The 26,696-nt window shown below is 50.1% G+C and overlaps 2 protein-coding genes across 2 annotated transcripts; both read left to right on the plus strand.

The window, feature by feature from the left end:
- Window positions 1–169: 169 nt before the first annotated feature.
- Window positions 170–2,391, plus strand: LOC128269799 (cell division cycle 7-related protein kinase). Its single transcript, XM_053007203.1, has 2 exons — window positions 170–404; window positions 515–2,391. Exons 1-2 carry the CDS (start codon window positions 176–178, stop codon window positions 2,287–2,289), a joined length of 2,004 nt encoding a protein of 667 aa, XP_052863163.1. The 5' UTR covers window positions 170–175; the 3' UTR covers window positions 2,290–2,391.
- A 3,538-nt stretch (window positions 2,392–5,929) lies between these two features.
- On the plus strand, window positions 5,930–24,703 carry LOC128269680 (high affinity copper uptake protein 1). The gene is made up of 5 exons (XM_053007066.1): window positions 5,930–6,072; window positions 20,044–20,433; window positions 20,509–20,843; window positions 21,425–21,454; window positions 23,181–24,703. Exons 2-5 carry the CDS (start codon window positions 20,203–20,205, stop codon window positions 23,380–23,382), a joined length of 798 nt encoding a protein of 265 aa, XP_052863026.1. The 5' UTR covers window positions 5,930–6,072; window positions 20,044–20,202; the 3' UTR covers window positions 23,383–24,703.
- Window positions 24,704–26,696: the final 1,993 nt, after the last annotated feature.

Consider the following 26,696-nt stretch of genomic DNA (forward strand, 5'->3'; position numbering starts at 1 on the left):
GAAACACGTGGCGCCCCCCAAACGTCTGCCTCGGGAGAAGATCCTGCGAGAGCCCTGTTACAGCACAGCCTGCGAGGAACGGCGCGCACAACAACACGCCACGCGGACCATCGCCCACTCAGCCAGCCGCAGCGGCCAACAGGTGATTGACGGTTTTTAGTGGGTAAAAATAAAAATGGACGTCAGGCAGCACCCCGTGCGCTCCTATCCGCCGCCGTTGCCCTCGCCACCGGAAAGTGACAGCGAGGAGGATGAGGACGAGTCGGAGGAATCGGACGAGGACGAGCGGGGGCCAGGCCAGGCAGTGGTGGTCAACTTGCCACCACCCGCACCGATCGCGCGCGTTGGCGAGGTGGAGAAAAGTGACCAACAGCCGCCAAGGCAGGCCGGTGAAGCTGGCAGAGGTAAGTGTATATCATTCATGCCACCGAGGTCCGCGTCTGACATAAGAAGCGTAGAAACTGATCTCCTATTATCTCATTCTACGCGCCACGCACGATCCATTACATCACAGCATGCGGTGACCAGCAGCAGCAGCAACAGCAGCAACCGGTGGCAGGTGATGAGCAGCGTCGCCAGGAGCAGCAGCAGCAGCGGCCCCGGGTGCAGGAGCAAATTCCGACGATCGGCGACCGGTACGTGGTCCACGGGAAGATCGATCGGGGCACCTTCAGCACGGTCTCGTTGGCCACACGGCGCGAAGAGGCGCATCTCGATCGCGAGAAGCGGCGCATGTACGCGATCAAGCTGATCACGGAAACGAGCCATCCGACGCGCATCGAGCGTGAGCTGCGCTGCATGATGCAGCTCGGGGGCCGCTGCAACGTGGTCGGCATCGTGGATGCGTTCCGCCACCAGGGCTCGGTGGCACTCGTCATGAAGTACATTCCGCACGAACCGTTCCAGCAGTACTTCGCCGAGCTGACGCCGGCCGAAGTGCAGCGCTACATGCAGAACCTGCTGATACCGCTGCGGCGCGTCCACCAGTACGGCGTGATCCATCGGGACGTGAAGCCGAGCAACTTTCTGCACGCCCGCCGCCACGGTGGCTACATGTTGGTCGACTTTGGGCTCGCCCAGGAAACGACCTGCGGCGAGTTTACGTTACGCGGTGGCCCGGTGAAGCAGCCCGAAGCGGTCGGAGTAGCAAAGACTGACAAGCGGAAGGTTTCGATCGGGGACGATGGATCGGATCGGAGCGGGGCGCTTGGTGCTGCAGCGTGCGAAGTGGCCATTCCCGCGCAGCAGCAGCAACAAGTCTGCAAGCGGCACAAAACTAACGGAAGCAGCAGCACGGAGAACAACACTCCCGACGAGCTTGCCCGGCGGATGGGGGCCAACAGCTTATCATCGGTTCAGCAAGCGGCGCTGGTGCCGCCTCAACAACAACGCGGTCACCCCTGTTCGCCCCTGAAACTGTCCAACAGCGTGGCAAAGGACGGACTGTCCGCTTTGGCGCGCCAAATTAAGTCTACCGTCGCGGGCATCAGCCAGGGTTTGAAGCTTCACCAGGAGAGCCGACGCCTGGCCGTTCCGGCGGCACCCGCGGCTCCTGCACCCGTAGCCGCACGTGCGGCCCCCGGTGCACCACCGGCAGCGGCGGCGGCCGCCGCCGCTCGGTGTGAGTGCTGCGGTCGCCCACGGGTGTGCAACGCGTGTTTGGTGAAGCGCGAGCTGTACGCACCGCGGGCCGGCACACCGGGCTATCGGCCACCGGAGGTGCTGCTCAAGTATCCGGACCAAACGACGGCCGTCGATATCTGGGCGGTGGGTGTGATCTTCCTTAGCATCCTCTCGGCCTGCTACCCGTTCTTTGGCAACACGGACGATCTGACGTCGCTGGCGCACATTGTGTGCGTGTTCGGGTACGATCGGATCGCCGACACGGCCCGCCTTCTCGATCGCAACCTGCTGATCGATGAGCGCACGATGCAGAAGAAACCGATGAGCTTGCGCAAGATTTGCCGCCACTTTCGGGCGCTCCACCGGCGCCGCCTCGAGGGTGGCGGCATTCCGCCTCCCGATCCGGATCGTCCCGGGGGCGACAATACGCCCGTCGGTGAGCCGGACGAGGCGAACACGTGCTCCAACTGCGATCTGCTGTTTGAGGATTGCGTTTGCGAGACACCAGCAGCACCGGGCGGAGGAGAGCAAGAGCAGCGTGTTGATGGCGACGAGTTTGGCGAGGCGGCCTACGATCTGCTCGGGCGCCTGCTCGAGATCAACCCCCACAAACGCATCACCGCCGCCGAAGCCTTGGAGCATCCGTTCTTCCAGGTGAAGTACTAGGCGCGACGCCGACACCGGCGGAGTGTGTGTATGTCGCCGTGAGAACAGCCAGTCAGCCAGCCAGTCAGAGCACCGTGTAACGCCAGTGGCAACAACAGCACGTGAGATGATGCGGTGAGAATGTGTAAAATCCAAACAGATTGCTGTCGGGGAGATCAACCCCTAGAGTCCACTATGAGAGAGAGAGAGCCAGTAAACAGCGGAAAGAAGCGACGCGAAAGGAGAGCATTCGTGATTAGAGATTATATGTATTTTTTAAGTTACCACCGAATAGATGTCTATCGACGAAGGCCACGATAAAAAAAGGGTGTCTCGGACACCGCTTTGCTGCCCACATACCTGTACGCGGTTCCACCAGTCGGACCACCAGCGACCACACGATCACCACCCACCATTGATTGCCAATTGCACGCACACGACGCACCCGGTCTCCGCTATCCTTCCGGTCACAGCCCTCTGTCGGACACTCGAGAATGCTATAGGAACCTTGCGAGTAGTAGCAGAAGTAGTAGCTAGCGGTGATTGTAGTAGGCTAGACCGTCGAGCGCGCTGCGCACAACACTCATCAAGCACGCGTGTCGTCGTCTCCTCTTACAAAAATCAATCTTCCTTTTGCCATTTTGATCAATGTGGAGGTGCTCCGCGTTGAAAGTTTGTTGAAAATTTGTTTTCTTTTGTTTACTCTTGTTTTTTAACTTTGTTCTATATATTATAAAGTATTTATACATAATTTTAATCGAAAAAGAAACGGAAACATTCACCGCCTTTAAGTCACAACCGTGTGTGTGTGTGTGGGGGGGAGGTCATTAGGGCCAGGATTATGGGAGCAAAACTATGCATGTGTGTGTGTGTGTGTGATTGTGTGTTTTTATGTTCGGATTGGCATTTTTGTTTGTTTTCCGTAGGCGCGTGCGCCAGGGTGCGAATTATTTATTCTTTTATCTATTTTCCAAAACAAAACACCTTCAAGCGCGTCCCGCATGCGCCGCCGCCACCGCGCTTGCCAGAAGAGATTTGAGGATGATACTTTAAAAAGGGCACCCACCACCACAGGAGGCGGCAAGTAGCTTGTGTTTTTAATCCCCAAACAAATTATTTATTCTAATTATTGTCAACTAAGCACGCATAAGAGAGAGAGTAGGAGTGTGTGGGTCCTGTGTGTGAATGTTTCGTTTGCGATCACCGATCGTTGTGCAGGCAGGTGGAAACATTAGGAATGCGAGTGGTACGCGTTCTACAAGGTGCCTAATCGGAGGCGAGTATCCAATAGAGCACACAAGAAATAGAGAGATCGATAGTGAGGGAGAGAGAGAGAGCCAGAATGCACCACAACACGCACAACTAGCAAAGGGAGTGGATAAATGGCACAGCCAAAACAATCTCACTGGCATTAGAAGAAGCTCTGTGCCCACCAGAACAACAAAAGGAAGTACAACATTAAACCAATGGGGAAAACGAGAGGCAAAAGAAGCCGAAGTAGCAAATGGGGAACCCGGGGACAGGGTATGCATCATCATCATCATTGTAGAACTGACTGTGGCTAGAAGGAGTAGTATCTGTGTATCGAGCATTATATCTATTTCTATATTATATTATACATATATTTATATATATTTGTATTTGTTGCCGCGCGGCACGCGATCGCCGTGAACCGCGCCCGCGCGTCTGTCGTGCAAGTGATCGTGGGGGTGCATTTTCTCAAAATGGCCCCAAGCATAATAATGCAAAGCTATCTGTCCAAACTGTTGTGTGCGGTAAGATGAGATAGGCCGCAGCGTTCGTATTCATTTTAATTCCATCGCCCATTCGCCGCCGCCAACGTTCCCGCTCTGGGGGTTGCCCGCGGGGAAGGCAAATACCGCAAGTATAATTGTTGTGTATTTTTCATTTTAACTTTCTATCGCGAGTGATCTCATCGGTTGTGCTGATAATAACGGGCTGATCAAAAATTCCATCAACGGTAGACGAAAACGAAGCTCTTGCGAAACACGAGTGCGCAAAAAGTGTACGAAGCAGATGCGAAAACAAAATCAGAAAAGTTCACAAAAAAAACAAACAAACAAACTAATCAATATAACATATAATTGGGACAAAGAAACATTGAAAGGGACACGGTGCAAACGAAACAAAAAACAAAAAAAGCAAAACAAATATGAAATAGATGTAATAGCATAATCTAACACGAAAAACGAAACCAACGGGCACGAAATATGCCGTTCGGGCGTGCGCGCGCGCGCGTGCTCCTCCGGTGTTGGGGCCCCGAATGCGAGGCAAGCAATCTTCACCTCCGGCCTCGTGCAGCAGCACCGGAAACGTAAACGCACCCGCGTGTTGTGTGTCCTTTTTTCTATAAACGTGTAACTAAAGGCTCGACGCAACTGGCGCAAATTTCGTGTCTGGATTTTAACGTAATACCCCCGAAACTGCAAAAAAACAATAAAAAACTCGAACTGTAGGTAAATGAAACGAAAATGTAAAACGAATGTGTCTTCTTCTTCTTCGTGTTTGGCGCGCCCGACGGTGCCGTGCCTTCTCTTGAACTTGAACTTGTGGGGGGTAAGTATTCTCGTGTGTGTGTGTCGTGCGCACACCCACCTTCGGTGATAACGCTAAGCACCAGCACAGATTATGGTACCGTGAGAAACATGACGAATACGCTGGTAAATTAGTTTCACCGCTGCGATTTTGGTTTGGTTTGTTGTTACTCCAATACACGAAAACGCCCATAATCTGCCCACCATTTGGTGCATATATATTTTCTTCAGACTGTGTATATGCCTTCAATCTAGCCCCTTATCTATTGTGTCTCCCTTCGCGGCAAGATCAACCCTGAAAACATCCATAAATGTTGACAATCTTCGAGAACCCCGCGCCGTGAGATTGTAGTTCCTGGTATTGTGCGTACATTTCGTCAAAACGTGACCGGTTGTTGGCCACCGCCATGATTTGAGAAAATGCTCTCCAGCTTTGCCTTCCCATGCGCTAATTGTCAATTATAAAGCGATTGGCATCACAGGCCTTATGCGTATTTCAATAGAATAGTGGCAAACAAGAGCTTGTTGAAATGAAATTTTAGCGTTGGTTAGATCGTTGATGTTCATTTTATGGAGCATACCGTTGGTTCACAATCCATCATTTTTTCTGTTATTAGAGAATAAATATACTAACAATAAATATTACACACAATCAGTGTTTATCTAGGGGGCCACACGAAGCGAAAATAAACGATTTGACATTCATTCCGTCTGGCCCTCCAGTTTAGCTTTCGTAAAGAAAAGCTCCAAGGCATACTTCGTAGGATGCAACAAAGTAAACGGTGTTCCTATAAAATACCTTTTCTGACGATAATTGTAAACCACAACCACACAATAATAAACTGTGTTCCTGTTCCAGTTCTGGCATCGGAACATGCGTTTTCAAGGACGCACTGCAATACTGCCGGTCCACGGCCAACGGTCCAATTGAAATCAAATTCAGCTCCAAACCGATGTATCCATAAGGGCAGCACGTGCTCTGTTTGGGTTTGACAGCGACCACCAACACACTTAAAGCTTCGCTGTTTTGACAGTTCGAGCGGCCGTTTGTTCCGCGGTCCTCTGCTAGTTTATTGGAACTCGGTCAGTTTGTCGGTGGTCTTGATCGGGCGCGGTGTTTATGGTGTTGTGCACAGCAAACAACGTACAGTTTCCTGGGTGGACGTCCGATTGGCGCAATATGGTGGCCACTGATAACAGCAGCTGCTATCGGTGATTTCGGTGCACTTTGGTGGAATCGAATCGTGAAGTAAGTGAATTGCAATTCCAACGTCTTCCAGTACGCAGGCCGTCGTTAATTCCCGCTGTGACGTTGTCGTGTTGGCGGCGGCAGCGGCAGTTTGTGTGCGCGTTCCTTTCTAATTCATTCTGACCTTCGCCGCGCGAAGGCAAGAGAATCGGAGATTCGGCGAATTGTTCCTGCTACCAGCACAGTGCTACGGTGCGGGTGCCCCGGGCACTTGGGATAGTATCCGCGACGAGTGAGCCGTTCCGCGTGTGGCAAGACGAGCATTTTGTTTGCATATCACTCGCGGCAATCGGCAGCATCGTGATAACGGCGCAACGTAATAATCTCGGTTGTGGTTTACAGTGTTCCTTTCTCGTTCGCGGAGCGTAGACGGTGGAGTGCTCTCGTTTAAGATTGATCAAACTTCCCAAGAGACAATCTCCAGGCCCGGAGATTCATCCTAGCAACCTAGTACTTTTTGGAGGCCCCGTCATCTCATCTCATCGCGAGCAGCTTCGACGTGGAGGTACGAGGTAGAATGTTTCTCACCTAGCAGCAGATGCAATGGCATGTAAATTGGAAAAGTTTTGCTAATCGATTAAAGGCAGCGAAAGGTTCACGTTGTGAGACAGCAGTCGGCCTACGTTGTTCTTTTTACTGACAGCTCATACGTTGAAACGTGGCCCATAACGGGTTCCAGGGCTTTGATCCGGGAATGAACGAACGTCGCAACAACCCCATCCCAGAGCCACAAGAGACCGGCGCAGGCATTACAGCCCCCACCAAGAGATGAAGTCTGGCCGAGCCACGGCGGAGAACGGCCCCAGTATCTCGCTGTCCGATCTTACGTCACATCGGTTCACTGAGCAGTGCCGCTCGCAAGCCACTCTCTCTCACTCTCACTCGCCGCTTCGGAGTTCGTGTTTCACGCGGCCATTGGCCGGGGCGGCCGGTCTACTGTGCCACCGATCCGTGATGCAACCGTGGGGCAGTCGGTGTTGCAGTTTGCGAAGTTTTTTCTCGCCACTCGCGCCACTTCTCAGGGGCGTCTATTGCATCACACACCGGCTCACGGCGAGTCTCACTGTCTCTTTTTATTGTTCACGCGGATTTTCGTAGGCTTTCCGTCAATACGTGGCTTTAAGGCTGCGGCTCGAATCGGTTGCCTTCATTATGAAAACACTCGGTACTGTTGTTTGAATGTTCGATTATGATATGGAAACGCGTAATCCCTGCACAGAGCCTACATTGATGAATGTTTTTCTTTCATTTTTAGATGACTAAGCACGGGCGTGCTTATTTTTATGCTTGCTTTGTGTGTGACAAAAGAGCGAAACCCCATTCAATCACGGTTTGACATAATTTAAATTATGTTTTTAATCACGCCACTCGCCCTTCGTACAGGAAAACATAAAATGAATCTAGAATTGCTTTCCCACGCTCACTGCGGCGCTATGGTTCATTCATAGTACCGTCCGGTGCAACAGACTGCCCGGATTTCCGGATTGGATTAACCATTGTGTCGAGCAGAACACAAAAGATACCAATGTCAATTGGTTCAATGGTTCAACTCGTTATTATCGGCATATTGATGGATTGTTCTGCTTGACCAGTAAGTTCAAGCGAAATGAAAAAATAATAATGCTGATCAATGTGTTTTTTACAAAAATTTATTTGCACACTTGTAGCGTATTATTGTAGCAAAAAATCCCTGCTTGATTGAGGATCGGTTTAAGCGCTTGAAACGCCGCGCACCATTCGTCTTGCATTCGCACGCTGTAGTTCCCGTCGTTAGTCATGCGGGTTGCGTAACGCTTTAAAAGCACGTGAAAATATACCGACCGACCAATTACCGGTTCCGCTCACCGTGCCATTTCGGGAATTCCTTTCCGCCGATCGACGCGAAACCCGACCGCGCGTGATCATGTGGCACGCATTCTGTCGCCACTCCTTTGGCGCACGATGCGCCAACACTTTGCGCGATCCTCTTCGAGTCGTCGCCTTCTGTGACCGATCGGAGTGACACTTGAGAAGGCGGCCCAACGAGGATCGTCATTCTAGGCGGAAGCCATCCCCCGTTGGTTACCACCACCGTTGCACAATTCCGTCCTTGGTCAGCAATCTTATCTTGGCCCCGTGTGGCTTCGGCACACATTGCGCCGCCGCCGATCCACCGTAGTCGATTGCTGGCCTGTGGATGGCGACTCGATTGGCGGCGGCATTGGGGTGGAAAAAAGGCGCGGAAAATTAATCTTTCTCGTTGTGTTCTTTTTATTCGGCGGCCTGTGCGGCGTCCCACAGTGGCAACGACCGGCCCTGGAAGGGTTTAATCTACGGCTGGCAGTGTAAATTGAGCGGACCAACCGTGGACGGCCGACCATCGGTGGCCTGTAGTCACGCCGTCACTCACGCGTCACGTCAGCGCAAATTGATGCCCAGTACTCCCAGCTACGAGCCAGCTATATGGGCCATATCGTCGGCGCCGAGGACTGTATTGGGGCGGCACAATAATTGCTATTTGCTGTGGCCACATCCCATCGAACAGATTGCTTTTCTCGAACGTTTCGGATGTCCTTCTGTTTACTCTCGTTTTTTTTTGCTTTCTCTCTCATCTCTCGAAGGTGTCAAGTTTTTCCAACGGACCCACCGGAAATAGTGGAAAAGGTTACAAAAGACCAAAACAAAAAGCTTCTTCAATGAAAAACATGTGCACTATGGCTCGAGGGATTTTAATCAGCCCCACGGGGAGCTCAACGTGGGGCCGCGGCACGACCCGTGGTGGATCCGGTGTTTAACAATCGCTTCCGATGGACGGTGACCTCCTGCTGGGTTCTTTTCCGGGCACGACAGAACGTTATGGGTTCCTGTTTTTGCGTAAAACGTTCTAGACACACGCATCCTAATTTGAGGCAGGACATTTCGCTACTTGCCACCGCAACTACCGTGACGGTCGCTACCGATCCGGTAGTTGCGATAGCTATTGATTGTTCGTTGAAACATCAAATCAATTTCAGCGCCAATGAAAGAGCACGGGGCGACACTTTCCAGTTACCGCCAGCTACGTATTGTCACCGGCCGCACGCAAAATTAAGCCCAACGAAGGTGGTTTCCGGATGATGTGCAACCAGCGGTATCGGCGCGGCCAAATATGTTAAACACCCAGCAATGCTTGTAATTTGGCCGCTCCATTTCGGACACACTGATTGGCATCCTAAATGAGCGTAATGTTGCGAGTGTAATCAAATGTCCATTCGTGCCCGGGTGAACATAAACGGTTCGCACCTTGCACCGTTTTAATTGCGACAGATTGTCCTGGGAACTGGCCCGTAATATGTACTGCCGTCGAATATGTTTCAAACGGTTGGGTTACGTTTTATTTTAACTGACATTCTATAGCAAATGGGATAAAAAATGGCGTTCGCTAGTTTTACTAGAACCATTGAAATGCAAAAACGGCGAACACACATCACTTTTAAAATAGAACCAGTCCCGTAATGAACCTCACTCGTGTAGATCGCACAGTTTCGCTTCGCAACTGTATCATTGCATTTTATTCGTTTAAATCTACTTTTATTTCGCAACCGCAGGCCGCGCCATTGTTTCCCCGAAATTGAGTGCAGTGCATTTAATTTATGTGCAACTCAATCTGCATACGGCCCAATCCGCTTTGCGGTTTGGACCCGAAATGTCCTTCCGTGGGTTTTCCTGGCTCCGTTGGTGTATACAGCAGTTTCCGGAACTGCTCGTAGCTGTTCTCCACTGTTCTAGCTTTCGCAAGCGCGTGTCGCGTCTTGTTGGTCGTGAAATTGACTAGTCACTCCGCCCCGGGTCTCACATCCGGCTTCCGGTAGCAGCGGGGCTCTCCGTGCGGATTCTACGCAACTTTTGACACGCTTTTCGGTAACGGCGGTTGTCGTGTACTCTGCGGTGGCTTCCCCGCTTGCTGCCGGCTCGCGAAGCTGGAGCGATGCTGGTGGCGTTAGGAGTTTTTTTCCGGTTACGAGCATCACTCCATTTCACTCCGGTGCGCATTTTCCCACTCTTCTGGCAAATTACTGGCCTCGCCAGTGAAAAAGTGGTGAGCACCACGCCCGCATTGAAGCGCGAGAACGACATTTGGGTTTATCTGGCGGGCTGACCTGTCACGGTTGTTGCTCGTCTATTTTGTTTTACGGCGTTCGACGCGACCTCGGCATTCCTTTCTCGTCCGAGCGAACGTCGTGATCCCGGAGCCCAATGACGGCTGAGGGCTCTCGATGAGGCCATACTTTGCCCGGTGTCCCGTTTGCCCAATCTCTAAAAATAGCCCATTTTCCAATAAAATTAATGATACGTTCCCTGTTTTTGTTTTGAAAAAAGGCCACATGGAGACACAATTTATCTTTACCAACTATTAAGCTGTGTACCGACACTTTCGGTTATGCCAACAGTATTTTAACGATGGGCCAGTTTTTTGTTGCGCGGTTTTTGGACTGTTTTGGCCACCGACAGAGTTGCCCCGCCGCAGCCCGGCCGCTTATGCGCGGCGTCCGACGGTGAACTGTGGTGAAAGGGATTTGAGGTTTTAAAACTTGAGCTTGATTAATTGCCCCGTGTAGGCCAACCTTCCTGTGGAGGACTAACATCCGCACCCTGTGGTGCGGTGTAGCTACGAGCAAAGTCCATAGTCCATAGTTGCAGCATCAGAGTCAGCTTTTAGTGTTGCAAACTCGTTTCGCCGTTATCATAAGTGTGATCCTTTTATTCTTGCCACAGACCATTCCAGGAACTGGCGCACTAGAAGTTTACCGTACCATCTGCGGTGCGGCACGTATACTCTTCTAAAAATGGGTACGAGCAAATGAAAGCAATTCAAGGAATGATTCACCAAAGCTACAGAAGTAGCTTCCACACGAATGTAATGGCCCGAACACCGAAAGGGGTTGACTTTAGGGTGTGTTAAATAACCAACGAAATAAACCCAAGGGAGATTGAAACTGATTTTCTGACTGATTACCCTCACCTAGTTTGCTGCTGCCAAATGTTTGTTCTGCAATTAAGTCAACAAATCAAACCGCGGCTCGAAAGTTTTCCGTCAAATGTCAACCAATGGGCCGGAACATTATCGCAACTTACGTGGCGTTATCCCACGTTTAAAGCGTAGGCAACATTAGCAGTTCACCTGCGAATGGCACTTTAATCGTTTACACAACGTCACACAAACTAAGCGAAACGGAGCGAATACACTCGGTCGCAAATTGGACCGCGTAGGTCCTTCGCAGTTTTACTGCAGTTTACCCGGCCACTCGAGATTGTTTCGATTCTTGGCTCGCACCGTGGGCCCGATACCGGAGCCGAGTTTCCACCCGATGGCGCCGTGAAATTTCCATTTCTGCATATGGCGGCACCACATGCACTGGCTGGCGCTTTCGACTTCAAGGCGACGCTTTACGGTGGAGCTTCCTCCTGGGTTCCGGGAAACCCATGAGCCGGTCCGGCGTGGAAAATATGTGCTTGGGCTCCTGGGCTCCCGGTTTCATATTTTCATCCGAGTCCGAGTTGACGGTAGGCGGTCATTCGTATTGATTTCACCGGGAACACAGTTGTCGTTGTTGTTGTGCCGGGGGTTTGTTTTTTGGGGACACTGGATCATTTCGCCTAAGCCACCGCGGTAGGGCTGATATTGAAATTCCAAGTGGAGGATGCTCACTGGTGGCCAGTTCCAGGTAGCTTCGACTGGTTGGTGGGCTTCAATTTTTCCGCGAATCCCCGCAGCAGACGGCGCAGGATCGTTCGTCGCTTAATTTAATGGACCTTAGTGGATGGACCCGGCACAGAAACGTTACGCTCGAGGTTCTCTGGAGTTTGTTTAGCATTTAGAAGGAGGAAGGATGAGGTAATCCTACTCAGAATGTGGAGATGTTTGCTGCCTTGTGCTTGAGCTTTGATAAGGTGCACTTGCTGCATTTTGCCTGCAGGTTGTTCCGGTCATGTTTTCGTTATTTGTCTGCCTGTTTCCCTGAGCCGCAGCCGCAGGTGTGTGGCCGGCGTTGGCCGGCCGTCAGCTGGTGTAACAAGCTTTTTAGTGATCGATCCCTGGTGGTGGTTGTTGCTGGCAATATCAATTACCAACTGCCAGAACGAGGCCGCGTCGTTTCAATCGAACCATTTTACAGAGTATCATTTCCCGGTAACGGGCGAACGAAGCTCGGCGCTTCTGTGCCGGCCACCGTTACCATTTTTAAGCCGAACCACAAGTTTAATTAATGAACATTAGCGGCGGTGAAAATATATATTTCTTTATTTGCGTATCATAAAATTTGTGTGTTTGCAAAAACGGACCCATCGACGGTACTTAACGTTAACGGTGGCCGGTAATGCCGGTAATGGTTGTTGTGGCCGACTTGTGGCTCCAATGAATAATCACATCGCCGTTTTATGGCCCCAGCACAATTCTTCGACGATAACCAGAGGCGCGTCAAGTGTTCCGGGATTGCACGAAACGAAAAACGAGGCCACTGGAATTAAAACAACACGCGGCCCGAGCTCGGGAAACAACCGGTGGAAGTTATCGGAAATCCAATCGTTGCTGGAGTTGCTGATATGGCGCGAAACAAACAAGGAATTAAATCCATTGCCCCAGTCAATCGGTTGTCAATTCGTCGCCGCCGATCCGACGACTACACCGGCGAGTCGATTTTTCATCCTGTTTTTCGTCCAAGTGTCAAACCGCGGAATTGAAATTCTCGAGGATGATGATGGCGCAAAAAAACAGCAGCAACGGACGGTATGATCCACGTCCTGTCGCAGGGTCGCAGACGGAGCACACCGCCCCACGGGCACTATTGGAGGAAAGGGTCACAGAGTGACAGATCTATTTCGCATCCACCGGTTGGTGGCTGCTGCTGCGGCTGATGTTCCTGCTGGAAGCCAAATATATGAATATCATTTTTGCCCATTTCAAATTTTCAGTGCCAATCATTTTTTTTATCGATTTTTGCATGCCATCCGTGGTTCGTCTTCCGGTGAAGCTTGTACGTAAATTCGGGAATTGAAATACTAAGAATTTTGCTTGCATTTTATTTTTAGTTTCAATCAGCCGCAGCCAAAAGTCCCAGAATGCATGTGAGTTGCAGTTTTCGTTGCAACAACTCACCCGTACCAATGCAATGCACCAGAACCAATGCAATGTTCCAGAAGGATTCAATAACGCAAGACACGGGAACACAGGGTGGCCATTCTTATCGCCCAACCGCGCGCACCTCTTCGATGGCATTAACCGTTACTTTGCCCCAAACTTGTTTGCCATCCCAAGAGGCCAGAGTGTCAACACTTTTATCATCAGCGCACTACTGTGGGGTCGGTCGGCGCAGCGATAGTTAACAATGGCTCACTATTGCGTCGTCTTGGCGGGAGCAAAATTATCGGTCAACCGCGCGATAAGCCCTCGGGATGCGGTTTGTGAAGTCGTGTCGTGTGGCAACGGCACCTTCTTCGCCGCCCCGCTAGTGGTTCCGATGGGGCCGCACCACATCGCGGCACCCCACAAACGACGATGTCATGTGTGGGTAAACAACAAATCGATAGCACACTACTCTCGGTGGGCCGGTCTGGTTAGCCACATCCTTTTCGCGAATCGAGCTAGTTTTGCGGGGTTTGCAACCACCATTACGGCCTCTTCTATTGTTTGTTGCCGCAGTTGCTTACGATCCGTCGTGCGCCGCCTATTGTTTCGCAGAATTCGTCGCTCTCGGTACCTAAACACCACCGCCCCATTATCTGTTGTGCGCCGGTCAAGTTGTGTTTATTCGCGTTAATAATCGTCGTCGAACGTCGTTGTCGCGACACGCTCAGTTAAGTGCCTAACGAGCACGCCATAGCGACCCGTCTAGTCGAGACAATTCCGTCGAGTGCATATAACAATCATCGGGATCACGGTTGCAGCTGCATCGCGACGTACCGGGCCAGTGTTGTGCGCTGGTACGGCACTAACGTCCATAAGACTCCGAAGACAGTGGCCGCGGGCACGCCACCCGCCACGATGCAGAAAATCGGGACGGAATTGAATTGGACCGTCTTCGCGCGCTCGGTTGCTCCATGGCTCCCGGCTTTAGTTTTGCTTCTCAAAGTTTAAGCCGATAAATAAGGCTCACTATATGGGTTTTGCTTTTCTTCTGCAAACTTTCGCAAGTTCTGGGAAATGATGCTGGCGGTGCTTCGGAATATGTACAGCCCGTTCTTAGGCGCACGCAACAGAGTAAAGAGCGACCCCTGAATGCTTTACGAAGCGAAAACTTTGCACCCTCATTAAGCGATCTGTTTTTGTCGCTTCCGGGCGATGCTTCCGCTGTGTGTGTTACTGGGACGGTTGTGTTCCGGATTTCCTGCTTATTTTTTATTAACGGAAGAAGGTTGAGCGGTGAAGAAGTGCTTAAAACTGTCGCAAATTATTAAAACGCTTTCAGTGTTTCGATCAAACGAATCCTTCTGGATTGAGCGAAACAGTTCCCTATGGTGTGGGTTGCACTGTTCGAGGGATAATCCCGCGAGTGCCCGTGAAATAAAACACCCTTTCGGGAGCAATGTTGACCAATGATGTGAATTCCGCTGCCAATCTATTTCCCGACTGTGTTCGGGATCGGACCTCCCGGCATTTCCGGCTCCATCGCAACTTATCTCGTTCAATTAAACATTTAATTTCACATAGTTTGCTCTCTTCGGCCCCCTGCCGGACCGGTGCTCTGTGCAGGGGCTAACAGTTTTGTGATTAGTTTTAAATTCGATTCTATCCTGGAGCTCTGCCCGCCCCGCGTGTGGGCATTAGGCGGGAAAGCCTCCGTTAACTCACCCCCGAGGGGCAGAATCCGCAGTGCCGTGCCAAATGGCGCCGAAATAGTTTGCAAACACATTCCTTTCTGAGGCACGCCGTCGAGAGAAGCATAGTTGATTGGTTGGGCTTGGAAAACAGTGCGCAGCGCCTTACCCAACAGTGGCATTGTGGCTTCGGGTCATGTTGCGGATACGGTTGATAAGTGTGCTGGCTTTTCCCGGGCGCAGGACGTCGTGATGCATTGGTTTGGAGGGACCGCCGCGCGATCAAGCAGCGGTTGTCGGTTATAAAATCGGTTCGCTAGATGAGTTTTGGCGTTCGAATTTATTTTGCCGACACGAACTGAACTATTTCTCGAAGTTGCCGCGGTGGACCTTCTTTTTTGTCAGCTAAGCGAATCGGAAGATCGGAAATTGAAATGAAATGACTTTTCTTCCATTACACTACACCTGTTCCGTTTGTTATGCGCCGAACCGAAGCATGCGCGCGGTCTGTGGTTCGATAGGTCGTTATCGATAACCACTCATTTTTTTTTTATCTTGCCCTTGCGGTTTTGGTCAGAAAAATATGTTCCGTGGGCGGTAGGCACCACCGAGCCTTCTGTTGTAAGCATGGAAAGAAAATTATAATGCTTCGAGCGAGTGCGTGTGTGTCGCTAACGTCTTGAGTGTGGGAGATTCTTGGCCGCGGCACGTAACGAGGCCGAAGGATCGGCGAGACAACAAGGACTATTATGAACGTGTTTAAAAGTAATCTAGCTGTTTTAGAAATAATACAAATTGAAACTATTTTACGAGAATTTAACTGGCAATGGAGTGTCATGAGCCCATCCACCCGGCGCTATCGCTAGATTGATTGCCAGCACGAAATAGCACAGAGAGGAGGCCAATGGTGACCATCAAATTACCGTTTATCTAGCAACAGGGATAAACATTAGAAAAATGATACCCTTCATCGGGAAGATAAATGGTCCGGATTCGGTGGAAAGCGTTCGCGCTGTTAAGCCAAAATGTTTACCCAACTTCTCCCCACCGGAAGTGCTTAAACGGAGTACGATGTCGTACTTTTGATGTTTCTGTTTTCCCGCTTCGAGACTATTTAACTCAATTATCCGCGTAGGCGCCGTGGAAAACTGCAGTGTGCTCTGCCCGGGTCCGAATAGCTGGGAGCGATTTAAAATGGCGAGCATATTCTTCCGTCAAGCCAGAACAGAAGTCAACAACAACAAGTGGCTCAAGGAGCCCTTAAACCCCGGGCCATGGGCATCGCTCGCTTGCCCCGGTCTGTTGCCGTTTGCAGAGAGCGCACAGTCCGCGCTCATTCCCGCTTCGCACACTAACGAAGCCGCTGTTATGAAAGTTGACCGAGGCCGTCCACGCAGCATCCGTAGTGTGGCCCCCGAAGGAAGCACAAAGGTGGCCTGGCGTGGCTGGCTGACTGGTTTCACACAACTACCAAGCCGGTCGGCAGATGGTGTCCACTTCCAACACAGCGGCAACAAACACACGCATCACCACTGGCAACCGAGACGCCGTTCGCCCACTTTTCAAGGTCGCCCAGTTTGGTCGATTTTTGTGCCCATTTTTCCACTTCTTGCGACTGACTTGGACCAGCTGACGCAGTGGGGGTCTCTAGCCGCCGCGCCGCGGCACCTGCTGCTGCTAATACGTGTTATGGATGACTTTTTCGTGGCGTGTTTGAAGATTAAATTTGTTTCAATTTCTTCGCTTCCGTTTGTTTTCAACTACTTTTTTTTGCGTTCCCCATGCCAGGAGGGTCCGCTTTTGGCGCACTTTTATTGGATGATTTTGACGCCCCATTTTCATTGGCGTAAAAGAATTTGACTCTCAAAACGGTGTTTGTGTTGAATGATTTCTGATTTAACTGGATTCCGCCGGCGGTGGCGGTTCATAAAATGAATTATCGGGGGGTGGGGGCGAACCGGGGAGAACAACATCGCAGTGGGCTGGGGGCGCACCGCGAATGTAAACATAATTACCATTTTCGAGGGGAAGGAAAAAACTTCACACTCCACACAAGGGAAGCTGCCGTTCAATGGGCAGCCTAACGAGGAAGAAGAGGAAGAACATTCGGAGCGAAGTGAGGGCCCCCCGTGGTGTACGTGACGGTGAATCGTGATGCACGAAATGTCCCGGGCCCAGGTAAGACACCAAGCGTGGGGCGCCGTGGGGAAGCAACGTGTGCACGTCCGACAATTGCAAATGACATTTTGTGTCCGTGTCTGTGTGTTCTTTTTTCTCCACAGTACGTGTTAACCGAGAAGGATCGAGTGGTGTTGGTGTGAACAGTCTCGCGCGGTGCAAATTGAAACCCGCACCCCCAGAGCATGCTGGGATTGCAATTGCGATAAATTTAATTGTGGCCAAGTGGGGCTACCAGATTCCGGATGTTGAAGAGAATCACTTACTCAGACGCGCTAGGGGTTTGTTTCGACCGCGCCGGTACGCGATTGTACTGCGATAGGTTGGCCACAGAACACGGGGGATGATACCCTGCCCTGCGTTGGACACTGATTGCGCCACATTCTAGCGCGCATCCAAACAAACAATTGTGCTCCTAATTGAGACGAATCGAAACAATTCACACTCCTAGAGCATACTGTTCTTCAATCCATTGTTTCTTGGCCAATTCGTCAGCGCGATCGATATTGTTGTTGTTGAGTTCATGAAGTGTGGAACAAGTAATTTCACAACAACATAACATGGTTAGCGTAACGTCAGTACAAATCTGCAAGTTTGTTGTTGACCAAAAAGTGTCACCTACTGTGTGTGTGTGGTGAGTAAATATGCTGATTAGTTTGTTCGTCCACTCGTACCCTTTATTCACCACGGCCCACCACCACACTCAGGGTTTGCAGAGCAGCAGAAGCACCACACTTCAAAGATCCTGGTTGGCCTTTGAAATTTCCTTGCTCGCTGGGATGGATGATTGGCCTGTGCTGGATGGCACTCATTTTGGAACACTCTCCGGTGCACTGCGGGCCGGGCGCATAAATTGAAATTTAAATCGACCCATCTATAGGGAGATGAAAACCCTTCTCGGCGCCCATTCCGGGCAGGATTTTGATTTCCCTACTACTACTCTATTGCGCTCTATTGCGGTTCGGTTTGTGGTTCGGTCAACTGGTCTGGTCCGTCGATTGCGGTTGCTCGCTCCTCTGTCAGCTTCACCGCCGCCGGCCTGTGTATCGGGGAAGTAGCAGCACAGATTTGACGTTTCCCGGGGGGGCAGGGCGGTGGAATGTGATATCGGTTTGATGCTCGTGAAGTTTGACTTCCGAAACTGACCCCCTGACACGGCATTGTGGTTTGGTTTTTAGTCATTCCAGTTTCCCGAAAGTCAGCTAGTGCCGACCCTCTCCCGTACAGGGTGTTCGTTTCGCAACGTGTACTTAACATTTTCGAACTTGTCGATTATATCGTCGCACTTAATTTATATTTTGTGGCTTAATTAGCGATGCTCCTATCTGGCGCTACCATCTTTCGGTGCAAATTAGATTTGGATTGCAATTTGTTGGCAATGTTTAACCATATTTCGCACCCAAACATAATGCTTTGTGGGGTTACCGAAAACTGGGATCGACAACTCAAATGTGTGGCATGGCAGACAAAAGCGCACGGTTCTATGCGCACGTTTGGCAAGCACTCGTGTGTCACGATGATACGATGAGGTTTGGGGCCGCCTTTCGGATTTCTAAAACAAAATTTTTCAATAGAATTATAGAACCGGTCGAGCTGCAGAAAATTCCTATTTAAGCATGCATAATGCATACTGTCCAGTGTGTGCCAATTTAAAACAAGGCTCAATCAAACATATATCGCTACCGAGCGCGAACCGATACGTCCTCGAATCCTGCCGTTTCAATTAAAATAAACTCCAATCGGAGCTGTGCTCACATCCAGATGGATGTGCGCCATTGATGAACGTTTCGTTGCTCCCGGCAACGGAACAGTACACCATGCACGTGGTGCGAATGGATGGCCAAAATAGTGCTTTGACCTTCATTCTAAAAGGTACATCAAATGCATAAATTTTGTAAAGATTCTAATCTACATAATTTGACAAATTTTTGAATTTTCTAATTTTTCGATCCAGTATCTTGAAGGAATTGAACTTCCCTTTTTGACCACTTGCGGGTCCCAGCGTTCACTTCAGTTGCACCACCGGCCGGTACTATTTTCATATCCGTTCCCATCCCAAAAGGAGTGTCTAATCGCATTCGATCCGCCGCATCCGATGCACCGGTGCAGGAAACGGCATGTTGTTGTACACTTTTTATTCGCGGAACCTCACGGAACTGCAATCCGATGATTTTTGCCGATGAAACGCAGCTTATGCGCCGATGAGCGCCAAGCCAATTTCACAAACGCTGCCACCCGTTACTGATGGATGGTGGAGCTTTAAAAGGATTTCCTAACGGGCAAAACGAATCGAAAACGCAGTTAAATAATCGTTTGTTTGCGATGGGGTTAACAGATATCGCTAGCCTGGCGGTCCGTCTAACCCTGGCCGTGGCGCGGAATTTCCCGGAATTTCGGAATTGCTTTTTCCACCGAAAACCCATAGCCGCCGGGGGGTGGCGTCGTCAGACAGAGAGTGGGTCTATGGAAAACTTTCGGTTTAAGCAGAGTCGCAAAATTCCTCGTCCGGTGAAAGGCCATTATCACTACCGTGTGTGTGTGTGTGTGTGTCTGGTACCATTTCTCACAGTGTCGGGGTATAAAATTTGCTGACACTGGTTAGCCGATTATCTTGCCCACTTCGCCGAGTCGCCCACGGCCTACGCCGCAATCCATTACGGGCTTAAACGGACGGGGTTCTGACGAGGGGGGGGCACAAAACTTTTTCCCGGTGAGCAGCGGCAGCAGCAGAAGCACGTCGCACAGCAGTGCAACAGGATCATAAATTCAGAGCGACATTCTTGACTCACAACCCGCGATTCCAATGCCCACGTGGGGTGCTGCGGGTGGACGCCGCCGCCGGGTCACACGAAGCATGACAAACTGCGCCCTTGTGCCATGGACCGACCGCCGAAGGATTGCCATCTTCACTGTGCTTTTCTGCTGCTTGAGATCGTGATGTGCAATCAACGAGAAAGAAATGAAGGTCGGCAAAAGTTATGGTCTCCCCATTAACACGCCCTATTCCGGTTCTCGTTTTAGCGTCAGCTCTCAACACGCCGAAAGGAAACCCCCCGCGTTAGCGAACGAAAAGTGACACTGTGAAAGTGGGTGAATCCGGAGAAGTTTTCGCACCAAATTTGCGCGCCCCGTCGGGTACGATTCGGAAAGCGTTCAGAGCGTCCAGAGCGTTGACATACGATGGCTACACACATGGACCACTCGGAGCATCACGATTACTCGCGCTTTGCCAATATGTCCGGCCCGGGGACGGGGGCTGGCCATGGTGGCCACGGCCAGGTCGATCACAGTGCGCACGATCACCCGATGGCAGCGCCCGGGGGCCACGGTGGGCACGGTGATCATCACGGGCACGGCGGTGCCGGCGGTGACGGAGTCTCCGGAATGGTTCACCACATGATGTCGATGTCGGTAGGTTTCGGGAGTGAGCAGCATCATCCGCTGGGCGGGCTGTAATTCTGAGGGTTCTTCTTTCTTTCTCGCCAGTTTCACGGTGGCTACGATGAAACGATCTTGTTCGAACAGTGGAAAATCGATAGTCTCGGCGGGTTGCTGTGGTCAATGTTGGCCATCTTCGTAATGGCCGCCCTGTACGAGGGGCTCAAGTACTACCGGGAGCATCTATTCTGGCGGACGTACAACGCCCTCCAGTACCGGCCAGTGACGGTGACGGAAAAGAGCAACGGCAACGGTGTGTCGGGAGCATCCGGCGTCGAACGTGGCGGCGGTGGCTCGGCGGACGGCCTGAGCGTCCTGCCGTCGGCCAGTGGTGGTGGTGGCGGTGGCAGTGTGCTGAACGAGGACAGCACCCGCGTCGTGCAGTAAGTATATCGAAGGGAGCGGGCGAGCAGGACAGGGATCGTGTCGCATCGTCTTGTGATTTAATTTTCCTCCACGGAAAGGACCGTTCCCCGGGAAAAGGGTCAGCGAGGGCGATGTGGCGGGCGGAGTGCGGATCAGAATGGAATGTTGGCTCTACTATCCGCTGGGCACGCGTCTGTCGCCTCGTCCTCCCCTTTTCTCGGCGGTTCCGTTGCGTAGCTGTAGAAGAAAGTAGATACCGATGGCAAGCGGCAGCAAATTGCATTTTCTCACATTATGGATCCATTTTTCTCTCTCTCTCTCCCTTTCGGTCTCTCCTTCCGTGTTGTCTATATGTTTTTTTCGGTTGTGTGCTGCCTTGTTTGTGGGAATCGATCGGATGATGCTACCTCCCATCATGCCGCGCGCGCTCCGTTCGCCATCACCATCGTGAACCATCGTGTACAAAACTATTTATTCTTCTCGCCTCATCGTGGCCTGTTCCTGGTGCCTATCATGCTTATCCCCAAAACGACGTCCTTTTCGGCATCTGGCAATGATATCGCTGTACCGAACATACATCCTTCACCAACATCCACAGTATGGTCGGTGAGGTGATCCACAGGCAACCGTAAGTGTAATGTGTAGATTCAAACCTAGGCGATCCCGTTCGGATTGCCGGTAGCTTTTACCTTGTCCTGCTTTGTTGGCTTTTGCCGCCTAACATTTGCCCGTAATCCTTCGCAACAAAAGCGTGCAGTAATTCGTTCGAAAGGAAGGAAAAGTCGGTGGTTATAATCAGTTTCAACGTATGATAGCTACAGAAAACGGAAGCATCTCTTTAGACTTTGCCGAAAGCGTACAAAAAACTCGGAATCCAACTAAGTGAATAGTGTTGAATAAATTATCGAACGGCGGAACTGCACTGCATCCCATGTTGGCGTACAATAATCTTCCTGCGCACCGACTCTCTGCTACACCATCGGCATGCACTTTTGAAAAGATTTTTCTTTCAGCTTTGGTTTTTTGTTCGTCATCCACATTTGTGCACCTCATTTCTGACAACTTCTCATATCAATCCGACATAAGAAGTTTTGTGTGTATGCATTTTTATCAGCCTTTTTTAAGTTGTGTGTGTACTTTCGCTAAAGTTGTCCTTTGCCATTGGCGCTGCATGCGTTCGGTGCGCTCTTATCGGAAAACCAACAGTCGCTGGGGGCGTCACCTAATCCGATTAGTGCGTTTTTTCTCCGGAGAACCTCCTGTCACCCGGTTTCCATTTCGCCGCCGCCGCCGTCTCTCGTTCCGGCGCGATGCGGTCGTGGGCTTTTTTTATCAAAACGTTATTTTTATTTTGTTTGCCCGATACAAAATGCGGTTCGGTGAAGAGCGAAATAGCATTTTTCTCTCTTTATTCATCCTTTTTTTTGCGCTGCTTCACATTCTCCCTTCAGAAATCAGGGCGGAATCCGTTTGTGGCCGGGCCTACGCTGGGTGATCTAGAACCGGCACGACGGAGGTTCCGCGGAGCTCGAAACGCAAAGCTGGCATCGGATCGACATGTTGTGCATGATAAATGCTGAGGTCGTCATGGGGGGCAAACATTTCGAAACGGTTCTAGCGCGACGTGGACGCGGAGACGACATCAGAAGCTGCTGCAACACTGTTGCAATCCGTTCGTCGTTCGTACGGTGACAGGCCTTTTCGGTGCGGGTGGCCCTAACCGTAGGCTTTTCCCGGCATCACCCGATACAAGTGCCAGCGACAGTGCCACGGTATCGGTGAATTGAGATTGATCAATCGGGGATGAATAATTGCGTATCAATCTATGTTTTCACCATTCCAGACGCATAGCGGGGCCTTCATTATGCCAGCTAGGAAGGGGGTTTCCACTCGGTGTGCTTTACATTGTAGTCTAATTAAACTCACGGTGCTTCTGCTGTCATCATACATTAATCACGAATACCAATTAATAGACACAGGGTAACAACATTGTGGCATGCATTCCGCTTCTAATGCTCTCTTCGCAGCCGTTGTCTGGCCGATTTGTAAAGTACTGGCTTCCACTCGGTTCTGCGAGCCAGACGGTGGTTGGATACTGATTACTAGTCGTCAAGAGAAAATCTTATGCGTCGTGCAATGCGGTGCCATGTAGGCCATTTCATCATTTGTCCTTTGCGTTAAAGAACAGTGTCCTGGGTGGTGGTTTGTCTGTAGTTAGTTTTTGTTGACCGTTGCTTTGTGTCTAGAATCCTCGTGTGCGTCGCATGCGCCTTCTAACCCTCAGTAACATTCGGCCCCCGGGTGCTACAGTTCCGACCATTTTCTAACATCCCACTTACTTCCCGTTCTTTCAGGCCGACGATGCTGTCGTTTATGCATCTCTACCAAACGCTACTGCACATCGTGCAGGTCACGCTGAGCTTCCTCCTGATGCTGATCTTTATGACGTACAACACGTGGCTCTGCCTGGCGGTGGTGCTCGGAGCAGCCCTTGGCTACTTCCTGTTCGGTTGGAAAAAATCAGTCATCGTAGACGTCACCGAACACTGTCACTAAAGTACGCGTAAACAGGGAAACGCGTATCCTCCGTTCAGTCCCTACGGCTCATCGGGTGGACCTGTTGCGCGCGACATCGACCCGTTATTGTTAGGCGACTCGCTCAGTCGACACGGTTATGCCCCAGCGGAATAGGGATTGAGTGATAAGATGATAGATCGTTAGGTTTTCACCGTGCAATGTAGAGAACAGAGCGTACAGAAAGGTTTATGAATCTGCACGGTGATTAGAGTAAAATGCGCGGAATAATGACATGGAAACACTTGCTTCGGGCGAGTCCACCACTTCCGAATGCCCACGAACAAAGCCACGTTCTGCACCTATCATCGAGTACTGCTTGACCGCCAAACGGGCCGGCCTCAAACGATGTGATTTGCTATGCTCAACAAAGAGAAAGTGTATAGTGAAAATATTATGGTTTCTCGATTTCGGTTGCGACAAGAATAGCAAGAAAACATACATTTTGTAAATACATAATCGAAACAAGGCTACAGGCGTGTTGTGGGCCCGAACTGTAATGGCGCGAACGGTCATCGTGATGAGCGAGCGGAAGGAAGCAACAGATAGGAGCAACGGCATGAAACACATGCACACAGAAACTAGTATATTTGAGCTTTTTATCGTACCAGTACGAGAGAGTGGAATGTGTAAATCATATGTAGGAGGAATTGAATTGTGGCTGTTGATGGTTGTTTCACTAGATGTTTTAAACATAGATGGAAAGTGAAACCATCGCTCTAAAGACACCCGTTGGTCCGGGCTCATTACTGTGGACTGTACGTGGCGACCGTTGTAACTATTTGCAGTCCCATCCTAACCCATCCTGTGGGTTCCTAAGCTCTTGGGCCATTGTTTTTGTCGGCAGCGCAGCGTTTCGCTTTTTCGATTATGATTTGATCAGCCACTTCTTCGCCTTTTTTGTCCGTTGAAATCCTGATTTCGATACAACATTTACCATATTCGTGAATATGAAACAAATTAGAAAACCCGAAAAAGTGTTTAGAAACAAATGTGCAGTGCTGAGAGCGGCATAGGGGAATAGGATTGCGGATCAAGCTAAAGTTAGTTAGGGTTATTATATCGAATGTTCCGTCGAGAATGGAAAGATCGCTTTGTTTCGGACGAGCGCTTGGCTGCCGCGTGAAGATGATGTGCTCTTGTTTTGCTACGCTCAACTTATTGGTCATTTTTGTCTCGTATGCTTCATTTTCGCTTTTGTTTTCATCTATACCCGTTACCCATTTATCTCCTAGATTAGATTGTTAGATTTTAACGAAACGATAGTGATTTATTCTCTTTTTTATACAAAATAAAACGAAAAGCGTACTATATACACAAACAAACACACGCCAGTGAAATTGTCAACAAGAAAACTGCATCGAGAAGCCCTGTAACCCTGCGCAACGGCGATCATGACTCCCGATGAACGGTGTTGTTGTTTGGTGATTGGGGTTTGTGGACCCTACCGTGGACAAGTGGAGCAATTAGCAGGACCAAATATTTCACACAAAACGCGTAGCTGTGCCGAATGCCATTTTACGAACCCTTATCACCAATTGCTTCGCCCATTTTAAAGCATGTGCCGTGAAGAATGAAACTCGTTTCCCAATCGGGTCTAGTGGTGTTACCTACTTCCATTTATTGTTACCATTTCAACAGTTTTGATTCTCAGATTGTTTCGGAATGTGTATATAGCGTTTCGGTTGGTTTTGGTTTACGTTTGCGATCACTACGACAGGCAGATTTGTAAAAAGATAGATATATATGTATACTTACCATGGTGTGGTTGCCCTTCATCTTGTGGCAAAGTTTATGCACATGTATATATTTTGATTATCTTCTGCCTAGTGTCAATTTAGTAATGGTTGCTGCACACTACGCATATTAAGTAAACCCGTTTGGAATCCCGTTTTTACGGTTGCAAATACAATACTCCTTCGCTCACCTCTTTGAGCACATTTGGTGAACCTTCGGCATTAAATAGACCTCCTTTCGGTGTGTTTACCGAAGGAAGACCAACAGTTGAACCGTTTGTTGCTGTTTGTGCTTTTACATCACTCCTTCTTTGCGATTGCTTTTCATAAATTGTGTTCAACGAAGGGACTTAACAATTTCTTTGACACACCACACACGATTCATATTTAAACCTTAAGCCCTTTACCGGACGCTTACGCCTACTGTTCTTAACACACTCGACAAGTTGAATGAATATTGATGCGTTAGTGTTTTTTTATCTTCTTCATGCGTTGTAAAGAATATTACGAGTCCCTTGGACACTTGCTTTGGCTTTATACACGAAGTAAGATAATAGAGCGAAGCGCATTAGAGCGACAAATGTTGGGTGTATAGATTATTGTGTCATGTTATGGCGCAACATTTCACTCTGCACAACGTTCGATTAAGTAGTTCCTACGTTTATCATATTAAATATTCCCCGTATCGTTGCGCTGCCATTACACTAGTAGCGGCAGATATTTGCTTGTTTTGCTTTAAATGCTTTCCCTATCCTCAAGCTCGTTTCGGTTTCAAGGGGCGCGCGAAAAAAGACCATTTTTGTGGATCTTTCATGCTTCAGCATCATCGAATTTGTCGCGTTTACCGAACGTGCCACTACCTAACCTTTCCGTTACCGCTCTCTCTCTCCCCCTCTCCCTCTTTCCTTCACGTTAGTGGCCCACGTCGTCAAATAGTTTGTACTGGTGAATAATGAAATACATTTTCCGAGTTCCAGTAGTTCCGCTCATCGTACTCTCATCGTGACTGAAAACAGAAAAGAAAGGATGCAATCGCAACACCGACGGTTGCTGCTGCTGTCACCAGCACCAACGGGTCGCAAGCACATCCTTTTGCTAGATAAGAAACAATTCCGTTTCCTTTTGTTGCTGCTCATCCGCCCCTATGGTCGCCGTTAGTGTGCGCAGTAGCAATCCCCATTGTTCATTGTCCGTTTCGCCCAGAAGAGGTTTGTTGGTTCGAACAGCAGGCGCACCTATCGATTTAGAGGCCACGGATTCGCCAATGTCAAGCTTAATGGGACTGTTAAAGGGATGCCAGGGGAACAAGAGTGTGATTTTGTGTGCGAAAAGGAGAGTCTGTGACAATGCTCCAGCATGGAAGGATGATTGCCGCTGATAACTGATGCCGCCGCGAACGGGTGGTGAACATGGCAATTGACCTATTTTTAGCCTCCCCCCCCGCCCGTTTTGCATCGATCACATTGAATGACGTTGAGTAGAGCTGATTTATGCGAGAAAGCATACTTAGGGGGGACAAGATATGGCACCATCAAGCTCGGGCTCGCGAACTAAGATGTT

Source organism: Anopheles cruzii, chromosome 3 (genome assembly GCF_943734635.1).
Source record: "Anopheles cruzii chromosome 3, idAnoCruzAS_RS32_06, whole genome shotgun sequence".
Taxonomy (NCBI): Eukaryota; Metazoa; Arthropoda; class Insecta; order Diptera; family Culicidae; genus Anopheles; species Anopheles cruzii.